This window comes from Mauremys reevesii, linkage group 4 (genome assembly GCF_016161935.1).
Source record: "Mauremys reevesii isolate NIE-2019 linkage group 4, ASM1616193v1, whole genome shotgun sequence".
Lineage (NCBI taxonomy): Eukaryota > Metazoa > Chordata > Testudines > Geoemydidae > Mauremys > Mauremys reevesii.
Window position 1 is genome coordinate 63,454,951 of NC_052626.1, and position 14,280 is coordinate 63,469,230.

Below are 14,280 nucleotides of genomic sequence, written 5' to 3' on the forward strand. Positions count from 1 at the left end.
AGGGTCCTTTGCCACGATAGTGCTTTAATGTCGGCTGCGTACAGACAGGTACCAGCGGCCACTTTTTACTGGTACGTCATACCAGCCTGTATCGGCCCACTTTCACTGGTGGCTCCAGTGGGAACAAAGCTGGGACCAACACCTGTGGGGGAAATGTCACACAATGATCAGTGAGATGTTTGAATCAAGGATAAAACATTTGCAGTAAAATCCCTCAGCCTGACAGTGGGGGAGTACATGAATTAAAACATGACAAGTTATATAACAGCCGGGAGGAGGCCACCTTCCTCCACAATATTAACGCTGTGCAAGGCCTGCTGCACTCAGTGCGCTGAGCCTTAGTCCCATTCAACTAACTGGCACCTCTCCCCTCCCCCACTGCCTGCAACGGGAACAGGATGAGCGCAGGGAGAAACAGGAGTCCTCCAAGAAGACCATAGAAGGGAGGAAGTGGCGGCCTGACAAGCCATCGCGCGAGGGCCCGCTCTGGCCGGGCAGATGCGGGGCGGAAGCAGTGAAGCCGGCGGGGTTGCCCGGAGAAGGGCACGCGGCGGCCGCAGCGACAGGTGCTGCCCGGCGTGGGGTGGGGGGGTGAATGGTTGTGGGGCCGGGGAGGATGCTGCGGCTGGCGGCGGGGCTGCTGGCGGCGGCCCTGGCGGCGCTGCTCCTGGACTGGTACGGCCAAGCGGGGCCTCAGCGCCTGGGCCAGCGCCGCCCCTTCGCTCGGGATCCGGCCCCCGGGGCAGAGGCCACCAACCTCTTCTGGGTGGTGCAGGTGAGTGGGGGCGGGGCAGGATCCCGGCCTCCGTGTTCGGGGGCGGTGGCTGCAGCAGGGCGCGCTGCCCTCTCGGTGGCCGCTGGTGCCAGGCAGCCTGCGCGTTACCATGGCGATGTCTCGGGGCGGGGAAGCGTGGCCGTCTGGCTTGGCTTGGCGGCCGCCCACTGGCTGCAGAGGGGTTCCCCTGAAGTAGAGCAACGTGGCAGTGACTGGTGTGACGTTGGGGGAATGTCATAGGCACGGTGATGCACAGTCAGGAGAGCTAGGCACTAGATGTGTCTGGCTGAAATATGTTTCATGTTCAAAGTCTCTCAAAATGTCTATCTGTTTTTGACCTGTTCTCATGGTGATTCTGAGCTGAAGTTGTGTGGCGATGGCCTGACTATATCACGGTGAAATGGCAGTGGTGTGGGGTGTGATGGCCCATTTGCATGTCACTCCCGTTGTACTGGGGGAATGGTGTATCGAAATGTCATCATGGCGCAACGGGCTGAAGTTTTGCGGGCCCTGGAAGTGTTAATACTCTTGTAAGTCCAGGTTCCTGGATGCAAGATCTCTTAGCAGCCCTGAGGTGTTACCAAAAATATCAGCATAGGTGCCAGCCCTGTGTTGGGGTGAGCAAAGTGTGGCACATGGCCTCCTATTACGTGTGGAGGTGTGTGATGTGTGCGTTATTCCTCTAGATCAGTGTTTCCCAAACTTGGGACGCCCCTGGTGTAGGGAAAGACCCTGGCGGGCTGGGCCAGTTTGTTAGCTACCCCATCCGCAGGCCTGGCCGATCACGGCTCCCAGTGTCTGTGGTTCACTGCTCCAGGCCAATGGGAGCTGCTGGAAGCGGCAGCCAGTACATCCCTTGGCCCACGCCGCTTCTAGCTCCCATTGGCCTGGAGCAGTGAACCACAGATACTGGGAGCCGCAATCAGCCGGACCTGCAGATGAGGCAGGTAAACAAAACGGCCCGGACTGCCAGGGGCTTTTCCTACTCAAGCAGTATCCCAAGTTTGGAAAACACTGCTCTAGATAAATGATGAGAGTGTCTGCAGGCTGTTCCTATTTATGCAAGTTGTTGCAGCTCTCAAGCTCTTGGCAAGTTGACAGTGTTGATCTTTCTTAGGCTAAGTTCTGGCATCTTTCCCCTAGTAAACTGGAAAATACTTTCCTTTTCCCAGTCTCTCTCACAATTAACTGTAAGTGATGGGGCTTGACCAGTTTACCAGTCTGGCTGGAGGATTACATCGCTTTGTTTGAAGTAGATAACTGGATGAGCTCCCTCATCTTTCATAAGTCAAGGATTAATACCCTAGTGATACATCCGGAGTCCTTCTGTCCTCAGTGGTGGTGCTGTTCTGGGAATTACATAACTGAGGGAAGTGGTTAAATTCCTTTCTAGCATCAAAAAATATTATTATTACTTCTAAATATAATTAAAAGTTAAAACACTTTTTAATTCATATTGGTTTTTATATAAAACTTTCTAAAAATACCAAATTTAAGATTTTAGTGTAAAACTCATTGATAGCATCTGAACCGCGTTGTCATATCTGAAATCTTTCCTTGGCCTTTATTTTTTCTCAAGTCTCTGTTGTCCAGTGCACATCTATAAGATTATATAAATGTTTAGATCATAATATCATAGACTTTAAGGTCAGAAGGGACTATTATGATCGTCTAGAAGATCCATCAGCACTTAGTGTTTTAATGTGCACCAATTTTTTATGTACTTAAAATAAATTCAGCTGAGATGTTCTGTATTGCTGCTGCTTAGTTATACTTTTCTTTGTAATTATTTTTTCTTTGACTATTTTGTAATGATTCATCCACCTTTCATGTCTATTAATAGGTTCCTGTGGTTTTGTAATAGCTCCTATTTATTGTTGTGTGTTTTTGTTTTTAATTGAGCTATATGTTACATTTGACACTTCACTTTTATTCTGGTAAGTTTAGGGAAAAAATCTGCCCCTACATACACTCAGTAATTTACCAACTTCAGCTGGAGCTCCTTGTGCATAATCAAGAGTGTTATTTTGTCCTCTTATTCTTCCTCCCACTCCTCTTCAATGGGTTTTCTCATATTTTAAGTTTTTAAAGTTACTTTTCTTCAACTCATGTAGGGCTTGTCATCATTGTAGCGTTATCTCAAGTTATAAATCAAGTGCTGCCACAACTCAAGTCCCATCCACATATCAAAAACCTTAAGTCAATGCGTGGTGTTGCTTTTACCTCTGGTGGGCCAGTCACTTTGAGTTATCAGCTACAGCTCAGGTTAGCACAACTTGTCAGCTGCTAACACAGTCACACTATTCAGTAGTCACTCTATAGCTAACCCAGAGGTTCCCAAACTTTTTGCCTTTGTGACCCCATTCTGAGACTTATTGTTTCCTGTTACCTCAGACAGGAACAAAGCAACATAGTTGATGAGGAATCTAAGGAATTTACACATTAAGTACATTAATTAATATGCTGTAATGCAGGGGTCTCAAACTCAAATGACCATGAGGGCCACATGAGGACTAGTAGATTGGCCTGAGGGCCGCATTTATGGATACCCCCTCCCCCGCTGCCATCGGCCCTGCCCCTACTCCACCCCTTCCATGAGGCCCCACCCCTGCCCCACCTCTTCCCACCCCTTTCCTGTGAGGTAACACCATGAAGAGGCCACAGTTCTGTAGAGAAAAATGGTAGCCACCTGGCATAGCGATTGTGGAGAAAGTCTGGCCAGGTTCAGGGGCAGATGGCATTGTCTCACAGTCAACTCTAGCCTGTTGGACCCATGATCCCATCTGCTGATGGCATGACCTCATTTGGGGTCATGACCCATAGTTTGGGAACTGCTGAGCTAACCTCTTGAGTCCCTTCTGGCCCTTTGTTTCTATGAGTGTTATTTTGCAGCTTGGCTGCTCTCACTCAAGCTAGGCTAATTAAAGAGGTGTTAACTCAAATTACCTACACTGAAGTTATCTCTGCAGAGAGAGTTTTGTCTTTAATTTCAATAATATTGAAATGTTCCTGACTTTCAAATATATCTTTACTAAATCTGCAATCTTATCGACCATGTATAAATCTTTAACAGCTGCTTTATCATTAACCCGCTTTGGTTAATTTCCAACTGCTAAATCCAAAATAGCTTCTGATCTTGGGGGGAAATGTGCTTCTGGCTCCCTGGTGATTCCACAAGGCTAATTCCAGGTCAGTGTCTAGATATAAATCCACACAATCAGTATTCTGGCTTTTTTTACAGCCCTTCCTTTATCTGCATGAACACTTCCTGCTTTGCTTTCTCCTGCTATCCTGCAGTTCTGTAAATGTTTTCTGTGACATGTCTTTCATTTCTGTGTTAGTTGTGCACTAGTCTAAACTGTCACTTACGTTATAGATATTTTGAATATGTGGTTTGTTTTTCCCCCAGATGGAATCACCTCCCTTGTCCACATGGTCCCTCCTCCAGTTCAGCTGTCATTTTGGCACATATTGAGATTTATTTCCTTCTCCCATCCCTGCCATCTTCTGTGATTCTCATGGGGTCCTGAGGATCTCCATAACTTTCAAATCTTTCCACTTCATCAACCTCCATACTCCACATTACAGTCAACATTCTTTTAGCTAAGGAGGACTGAAACTAATTCCTTCCAGTGTATGATTATGTCACTGCTGTGTAAGAAAAACACTCCTGCCCGTGCAGCGCTCCCAGGCCCTGTTATATGTTCATGATTATTTTCAAGGAGATAGCAGGGAGTGGTTCTTGTTTGCATTCCAGGGGACATTACGATGTATATGTTGAGTAGGGAAAACTACATTTTTTTTTCCTTACCATAGGTCAGTAATGCAGTGTGTGATAAGTGTGAGGAATACATGCACAAAATGTCAATGTTACATCAACATATTTCAAAAAAATAAAATATTACCTACCTTTAATTTTTCAGCAGATAAGTGACTAAACAGTGAGTCTTCATTTTACTAATATCAGTTATGTCTCACATGTGATGACAACAGGACTAGATGGAGAGAGAACTTTGAATTAAACTCTTATTTTGCAGTATGATTTTTGGATCCCTGATTTAAAGGAAAACTGCAACTTATTTTCAGTAGTGTTATCACTTTATTTAGGTGTAAAAATGAGCAAATTGTAGAATCAGTAGAACTTCACTACTTTGCACACCAAAGATGACAGTTTTGCCGCACTTCTCAGTGAAGGTGTAATTGAGCTGTTGTAGTGAGGTTTCATATTACTAAGACCTCATTACTTTCACAAAATATTTATTAGTATTTAGCATCAAACATAACATGTCAAATAATGACTATGGTATACTTATGATGCATTACCTTTGCTTTTTTATTATGCTATCTCTTTACTCACTAGTTCATTAATTTGCAATCAGCATAACTATCATTAGTACAAATTAGTGAGGTTCATAATATTTTGAAATAGCTATGAAATATAACAATTATTATTTGTTTAATATACATTTATCTGTCTTGGGGTCTGGCTCTGATATAGAGAGAACTCCCATGGAGGTTGGTGGGAGATTTTCTTGTACGAGTACTGCAATATCAGGTCCCAAGACATAAGAATTCTTATCATTGCAGTCTTCCTTCAAATGGCTGAAAAGTAGAGAGGAAGCTATGACTATTTTTTATTATTTTGCACCTCAGCTGCTTTTTAGATTAGCTATAAGTGTTTGTATGAGTTTGGTTCTTATAAAAATGAACTAATAACTTTAAATTAGAGCCCGGTTTATTGTTGGCAAGTACTGTGCAATCTTCCACACAAGGCACTTCAGTCCTAACCTGTCTTATGTACAAATGTCCATGAAGAGCTATGAAATGGACAATCTGATTTTCATTTGTGAGGTATGCAAGATTTGAACACAGGTCTCCTGAGCTGAAAGACTAATGTGTAGTAATCCATTATATCTAGCTTAAAGAAATGTGATTGAAAGTCTTTGCTGACAAAGTAAGCCATAATTCAAACAAATTTGTTCTGTCTGGCCTTTTTTCTGGCCTGTCTAACCTAATGGTTTTCAAATGTGGAATTATTTGAATGTCTTGGTTCAAAAGAAAAGCTGCCTTCAAAATATATAAAAGGTCTAGTAATCTTTTTTGGGTAGCCCTCACATTGATGAAGGCATTTCTAATTGATCCAGTACAATTTTTGTTTAGTTTTAATAACCGTCTTTGTCATTCTTGAGGTAGGACTTGTCACTTGATCTCTGCATGGGTGATTCTTAGAAATCTTTGAGCAAAGCTACCGGAAAATTATTTGGGTCCTGGTCTGAAACTACTAATTTATTTTCAAGTCCTGTTTAGTTTTAGATGGCTCTTGCTTGGCAAAACATTTAGAGTTGTTTCTGGCAGTGATCTTTCCCTAAATATATTTTTTGGTCTCTTCATCTGTGATACAATACCTTTATCCAATATATTCTTTCTGTAGGTATCAGACATTCACATCAGTAGGTTTCGGGATCCCAAACGAGTTCCTGACTTTGAAAAGTTCTGTTCTGAAACAATTGATATAATTCAACCAGTGCTTGTTCTAGTGACAGGTAAGCAATTCAGAAATTATATTTCTTCCTATTGCCCCTTCCTTGGTAATACATTCAGACAAGTAAAATGTCTAGCTCAGGTGTTGGCAACCTTTCTGAAGTGGTGTGCCAAGTCTTCATTTATTCACTCTAATTTAAGGTTTTGCGTGCCAGTAAAACATTTTAACGTTTTTAGAAGGTTTATAATATATAACTAAACTATTGTTGTATGTAAAATTAATAAGGTTTTTAAAATGTTTAAGAAGCTTCATTTAAAATTAAATTAAATTGCAGAGCGCCCCTGGACCGGTGGCCAGGATCCGGGCAGTGTGAGTGCCACTGAAAATCAGCTCGCGTGCCGCCTTCGGCACCCGTGCCATAGGTTGCCTACCCCTGGTCTAGCTTCTCAAAGTAAAATGTCAAAGCTTAAGGCATCTTAATTAATGAAAATTAAATTGCAGCTGAAAAAATAGTTTAGTTAGTCCAAGAAAAGATACTTTCCTACGCCCAGCAGAATTAGCATTGTTTTAATTTATTCTACAGGCGCAAGCAGAAGGTTAATAGTGAATTTTTAGTGCTCATCACCACTGACTGTAACTAGGTGGTGCACATATTGGGTGCATTCTGAAGTTTTCCTTACAGTTCTGCCAATGCATATCAGTACTAGGATCTGTACTGAGACCTATCAACTCATTTCATACACAGACTAAAAAACAAGCACAGATTTGGTGGTGGAGCTCAGTATGTCTATATTCTGAGGGTAAAAAGAATAACCCCTATTCAGTTATGTAACCTTGTTGTAATTGTGAGAACTCATTTTTACTTATTTGCATTGCTCATGTTCTTTTGACCATATGTCATATCAGGACTAATAAAAGAGACATAAGCTGTTTATTTAACTGTTCTACCACAATTATCAATAAGGATCAGTATTTATTAAATGATCTGAGGAGACGTTGCAGTAACAACTGTATGAAAGACTTACAGAATCTAGGTGCTAGCAGGGTCACTAGGTAGAGTTTGTACCGTAAATGAATATCTCATTTGTTGTACGAAATTACTTCCCAGACAGCTTTTTGCATAAATTATAGCAGTTCAGAAACATTTTAATCTATTTTTAGAAATAGTTAAACAATGTGCATCATTTAAGTAAAGGAAGAAGGGTTTAAAATACAGACTCCTAGGAAAAGTAAAATGAAAATGTGAACAAAGGGGTGGGGGGACACCTCATATTTTAATCAGTACTGAAACGGGTGATGGCTGATCTTCTATACCATGAAATGTAGCAGTTAACTTTGTGACAAGATGTTTTCATTATTTGTTGTTGAGGATTCTGCCTTAGTATTTTCAAAATGTAATGCTTTCTTGTAAAATCTTTCTCGCTTATAGGCAAGGATGTGGCATTAAAGAGTGCTGCCATGACATGTTAAGCACAAGTTTGAATGTAACTGATAGCCAAGGCAGGGGCACCTATAGTGTAAGAGGGCTTATTACCTTATAGTAATAAATCTAGTACCAAATGGCAGTAGGCACTAGAATGTGTTCACAGAAGGCCTGTCATTGTGTTGAGCGTAAGGCATGTGCGCTGCATGCTTGCATTATATAGCTCTTCTGTGTGATTTATGAAGAATGTAGCATGTAGTTCAGTCTTGGCCTTGTGCACTTACAGGTGATTTGACAGATGCCAAAACAAAAGATAAACTGGGCTCTGAGCAGATTGAGGTGGAGTGGCAAACTTACCAGTTGATCCTGAAGAGATCAAGAGTCATGGAGAAAACCAAGTGGATAGACATCAAAGGGAATCATGGTAAGAGAGAGACAAGAAACTAATAGTTTAATGAAGGACCCAAATAATCCCAGGGAAATAAGAAACTTAGTCTAGTCAAATGAAAGTTGTAGGCAACCTTCCATTTTAAGATGCTAATATTCATTAAGATACTGGTATATGTTATGAACTCCTAAGATAGGGTTGCCAACTGAGGGCCCAATTCATTGAAGTCAATGGAAGTGTTTTTTGTCTATAGGGATTGTAAGATTGGGCCTTTAGAGATCAAGGAGAAAGGTTTTCCCTTGCTTCTTGCTGCTGTCTGGCTAATAACTGAGTAAAATGTTTAAAGGAGCTCATTTAAACAAACAATCAGATAGGTCTAGCTCCTGACACACAGAAGGGATTTCTGAAGGAGTTTCTGAAACACTTCTGCAGTTTTCACAAATAACACCTTCTTGACCAATTAAAAAACTAAACTACCTTAGTTTCTCTACCTCCACTTGTAAAACATTTAGCTTATGACTACTTTTTTCTCTTTGAGCTTAAACCCAAATGAGCAGTGAAATTATTTCCAATGTTAAATTAACTGCAGCAATAATGGAAGCAAACAAATAAATAAATAAAAAGGTTCAGCTTTCAAATACGGACAGGCTTTCTGATCAGTTTACAAATTTCATTGCACCAGGGATTTTTGTTTGGTAAATGTTTCCTTTAGGTTTCTTATTGTGAGACTAAAACTGTTTTACAACATTGAACCCCAGAAAAACAAATTATACGGAAGTGAATCTTCTGTGAGGTTGTTACCAGAGTGTCTCTTTACCTGCTCCCAGTATGTGAGTCGGTGCTAAGTGAGAGAGAATGAATTCTGTCTTTCCTCTCATATCTACTTGGTTATGCAGCCTCACAATTTCATTAGTTTCTACTTTAGCTCCTTCCTTTGTTCCCGCATGGTAGGATTCCTATGTAGTTAATGAATTTAGAGATGAAACCTGATGTACCTTTCCTCTTCAATGAAAGGGTATTGGTTATATCCCTGGAAACTACAATGTGGAGTCTCAACAACTCATCACTCTCCTGACAAATAAATTCCTTGTGAAGGGAAATTCAGAAACATACTGATCACTGATAAAGGACTGTACTGAGACTGCATGGTGCATTCTTCTCATTATTCCACAGTCTTCACACCCTGAAGGCCCCTCATCATAGTGAATTCCCTTCACTGTGTGGGGCTGGACATGTATCTCTCAGATCACTTTCAGTGCTTTTTCTTCAGTTGTCAAGAATATTGCTAAGGATTAATCTGAGATCACCCAGATTAATTTTCATTGGTGACAAATGTTCCTTCTAATTTATTTTCTGTGTAAGGAATGAGTGTAAGTGCAAATTACATACTTAGGAACACGTGCTCTTTCCCCTTCCATGTTCACATTTGTTTGTTTATTCACTCTCCTCACTTGTTCTTGTTCAATCTCTCCCATTCCTACCCACTCTCCTAAATTCCATTATGTTCACCACTCTCTCCTTTTATCACTGTTTTCCTCTCATTTGCTCATTTTCCCATCCGTTATCGTTTCCCTCATTGACATTCTCCCTCATCTTATCTCTGTCCTCTTTTTCCCTTCTCCTCCCAAAATCAACTGTTGACCAACCATCTCTTAAAGGTTTTTTCTGTATAACTAGTTTTTTTCAGCATAAACAGCCTTGTGCCCATGCACACAAGTTATTTTTTCAGTTTTTCTGGCTTTTTATTCCACTTTAATTAATCCACTTAGGAAGTGACATAACTTCATATCAGAATGAGTTATTTCAGTATGGAAATCAATCCTAGAACCGTGTGAGAAGAAGATTTGGCAAGACAGCCAAGATCTCTTTGTACACCCAACCTGAGCCAGAGACCCAGGCACAGACTGGACCTGAGATGGCTCCTGAGACCCAGGCATTAAGCACCCAGTGTGCCATGGCTCTCATAGAGAGAGCACTATCAGTTGCTGAATGCCTGGCAAACCTTTGAGGGAAGTGAAAGAGGACAAAGGAGGAGATAGTTGCTGACCTTGTGACAGCATCCCAGCAGAGCGCCAAAAAGACAGAAGATCAGAGGGAAGTTTTCATGCTCCAGAATAAAAACGGGAGAGAGGAGGACAGGGATTAGTCAAGGGAATATACAGAGAAAAGGACCATCGAGGAAAAGATGTTGGACATGATCACAGAAACAGACCAACCTATTGGAAAACAATGTGTTGCTTGACTCATGCCCAATACTCCAGCCTAGCCACGGCCTGCAGTCTCTTGAGAACACAGGATATTGGGAACAGCTTTTCAAGCCACAGTTACAAGAGACAGGCCCTTCCCACGCCACTTCATCCCTCAAGAGAAGGAAAACAGCTTCAAACCCATCTACACATTTTTGTGACTCTTTCTGCATACAAATGTTTGAACTCAGCATTTGGAGCATGTGTGCCCTATTTCCAATGGTTTTAACTTTGTTCTGTGTTTGTTTAAATCAATAAAGACTTTTTATTTACAACTCTGCTTTCATTGAGGTACAACTCCTGCTTAATAACATCAGTTCCTAAATAATATCATCACACAAAGAGTATTAATTTCTTTGGTTACATTACGTTTTCCTTTGCTACACCCTGGTTTCAGAGTAGGAGTACAAAGCTTCTTTGACCAATTGGGGCATTTTGCAAAGGCACCATCACTGGATGATGATAATTCTACAAGTCTCTTCACCCCTGCTTTGATGAGGCTCCTTCCCTTGCTCTCATAGATGTTGTGCAAAACAGCAAGCATGAACATGAAGCATATATTTCTCAAAAGGATCCAGCCTTGTCATACGACACCAACACCTTACCTTCATTCTTCCAAATGTGCACTCGGTTGTCGTTCTGTAGCTGCTCAGGAATTTCTTTCTCCTATTCAGGTGTCCAGTAAAAGGCTTCATAACTTCAGAAAGCTGTGTCTCCCAGAATGACAGGAGATCACAACACCGTTAATGTCCATAATGGTCTTTGGAGCAAAAATCCCATTTTTTTCATTGCATAAAGTGGAAATGAATTCTAAAGATTATAGACCTTTTCAGACCATCCCACATAAGTTATATAGCGGCACTAATAGCCCCAATCCTGCAAATCCATCAACCTCGTGGTCATTGCCTCTGTGCATTGATGTGGGGTTACCCACACCCTCTTAATAGCAGCACAAACTTCCATGACAGCAGTCCTGAAAATTGATCTACCAATACCACACTGGTTAGCTACTGATCAGTAGCACTTGGGGGTGGCTACTAAGTGCTGTTAGACATGCATTTTTCTATGCTGATAAAAAATTTGATGTTGGTGTTCCACCATTGCAGCTCTATGGTGAGCTATACACAAATCTCTAAGAAAGTAGTCTTCTGTATCCTGAACTTCTGCCACCACTGCAGGTCATCCTAGTTCTGCATTACTATCTTGTCCTGCAAGTTGGTGATAGTTGGCCAAAAGTGGTGCTCCACTGTGTGAAGCGGCCCCAGGAGCAGTTACTTCTACTTTTATCTTTCTCCTGTAGCAGTATCCATATGGCATCATGGTAGCTATACTTGTGTCTGTCTTCCAGCTTATATAGCTATATTGACTGCCAGTGCATTTAGAGCTCCCACTGGCAAAGAGGGAGATGCTTCAGTCTAGAAAGCTTCTTTCTGTGGCAGGCTCTGCATCTGTGCATGCATGTATCTTGGGACTTGTTTGCAGCAAACTGTGGTATAAATCTAGCCTGTTACAGACTAAGTGTCCATTTGGACCTTGTTGCTATGACTTTGTGTGCTTGCCATGCATACTTGTTTGCTTTGCCATGTACCTAGTGTGTGTTGACCTACCAGGCTTTGTAAAGGGAATAAATTAAAGCACATTGGGAAACTTTTAGCATGTGGCAGCAGGTTCCACACGGATACTTAGTGCATGGCAGATTAGTGCTGGTTAGATTTACATACCAGAATGTCATAAACTAAGTGTTTGTGTAGACAAGCCTTTAGAGAGAAATTTGCTGGTGACCTAACCAGTCTCCAGAGGTGAAAAGCTAGCACACTAGTCTATCACCCAGACAGGTGCTTTGAGCTTGTCAGAGGTATGCTCTGTATCTCCAGATGGATAGATACAAAGAGTTAAGAAGAAGGCTACTGAATCCAGATGATTTCACATGGCAAGCAACAATACTTCATGAATTTCAATGAGAATAGAGAGAAGTTACAGACAGTACAATCTGCCAAAGCCTGCTGAGACTGCTGTCCAACAGTGAGCAATAGAAGACTCAGAGCAATAGTTGGCTTAATCTGAATAGTCTCTTTTCTTTCTCTTTTACTGCAGATTCATTCAACATTCCACACTTGGACAGCATCCAAAATTACTACAGGTACTCTTCTTTATTAATACCTCACTGAGTCCATAAATCCAAGAGCAAAGTGAATTGTGTTGCAGACAAGGAATAGTCTGTTTTTAGCTCACCTCTGCCAAATACACATCATGACCGATTTTTTTGCCAGCATAGGGCTCTGTTTGGTTTTAGTGTCCCAATCTTCCCCTATTATCCACTAACATTTGAATGGGCTGCTACAGGAAGGCAGAGTATCTTTTGCTCACCCTTTTAATCTCTCCCTCCTATATGTTTGTAGCTGTGCCTGTTAACAATTCTTATCCTAACTAGGAAGTGCTCAGAACATCATGTGTTCATTCTCCCCCAGAGCACTTGAGTAACCAACCTGTGTGCCACTGGCATTTTAGAAGGATTCCCTTATCATCATTTTGATTTTCTGGTGTTCCCTTCTGCAGCCTCAAGAATATTTACATCTGCACAACAGGAGGGACCCTACCTGAGCTGGTTCATCAGCTCTGAGGGAGTTAAGAAAATGAATATAGACATAAGTGAGAAAAAGAGATAACTCTAAGGAATAAATTGGAGATTCAAATATAAAGATTTCAGTGGGATAGTTCAGGAAATGTATAAATAGCAGATGAAAGTCAGAAGAAAATCATTCTCCATTAGTAAGTAGGACTACCACAATGCATTGGTAGGCTAGAGATGTGAAAGATACTTAAGTGCTTAAACTCTAATTCTGTCAGCCTCCTGGGTAGGGTCTTCAGTGTTGCATTAGCCTGGGGTCTTATCTGGCTGTTGCCTCCAGGTCCTTCCTGCCCCCACACATAGGGTGACCAGATGTCCTGATTTTATAGGGACAGTCCTGATATTTGGGACTTTTTCTTATATAGGCACCTATTACCCCCCCACCCCCTGTCTTGATTTTTCACATTTGTTTTCTGGTCACCCTACCTACACATCAATCTGTCACCTGAATGTAGTGATGCTTTCAGCTGGGCTAGCTGAAACAGCTGGAGGATGTAGGCTAGAACACAGATTCTAATTTCACTTGGGCTGGAAACCCACCTTCTTTGCAGGGAGAGCACAGGCTAAATCACTAGAGTGTAGATAGCCCTCCAGTGCCTTCCCACAATTCCTTCCATGTTCCAGAAGGACAGGTGAGTTTTCCCCACAATTCAGTGGGAAAGAATCAGAGCAGCTGAGCTTACTGTAGCACAAAAACATGGGATATGTCCTTGTAAGTGTTAGTGAAACACATGGGGGATGCAGCACCATTGAGACCTGGTAGCTTTGGTATGGCTTTGCAGTCTTGCTCCTTACCTCTGGGATAAGCCAGCTGCTCAGAATTGGGAGCAGATCATGCACGCTGCCTCTGCTGTAAAGACATATCCTTACTGAAGGATACTGGAAAAGCACAGAGGAGGAGAGATGAGGTTGAATTCTGCTCTTTAAATTTGAGCTGACTTGTTTTTATGGAATTGTTTTGGCACTGGATAAATTCCTTCTTAAGTAACTGCATTTTGTTCACTTAACAGCAGATTGATATTCCCATATATGTTTTAAGCATATATGTCTCTGACCTCACCTGCTTTACACTAGGACTATATTTGGCCCATACACTGTAAACTCCTTTGGATCTATCATTATAAAATTATGTAAACGTGCCATTTCAGATGGTCAGTTTCTGAACACTCCAGTGTTGGATGTGGAGTGGGGGAAGGAAAAGTTTTTAATCTTTAAATATAAATTACTTAAGTTTTAGTAAATTTTTATAACTATGTTTAGTTATCTTGCTGCTTGTGGCAGGTCCTAAAGATGAGACTCTGGTTGCCTCCTGTATTGGACTGAAAAACTGCACTGAA

General features: G+C 41.7%; 1 protein-coding gene across 4 annotated transcripts in view; it reads left to right on the forward strand.

Annotated features, from left to right (window-relative positions):
- Positions 1-420: 420 nt before the first annotated feature.
- TMEM62 (transmembrane protein 62) overlaps positions 421-14,280 on the forward strand; it is a 45,406-nt gene continuing 31,546 nt past the window's right edge. Inside the window, exons 1-4 of one of the 4 annotated variants that reach the window (XM_039537873.1) lie at positions 421-566; positions 6,207-6,318; positions 7,967-8,104; positions 12,409-12,454. In XM_039537873.1, the coding sequence (XP_039393807.1) occupies positions 8,065-8,104; positions 12,409-12,454 (86 nt within the window). In that variant the 5' untranslated portion in view covers positions 421-566; positions 6,207-6,318; positions 7,967-8,064. Of the gene's footprint in view, positions 567-611; positions 776-1,140; positions 1,306-3,508; positions 3,965-6,206; positions 6,319-7,966; positions 8,105-12,408; positions 12,455-14,280 lie in introns of those variants that run through there. The other 3 variants (XM_039537872.1, XM_039537875.1, XM_039537874.1) reach the window with 3 other exon arrangements.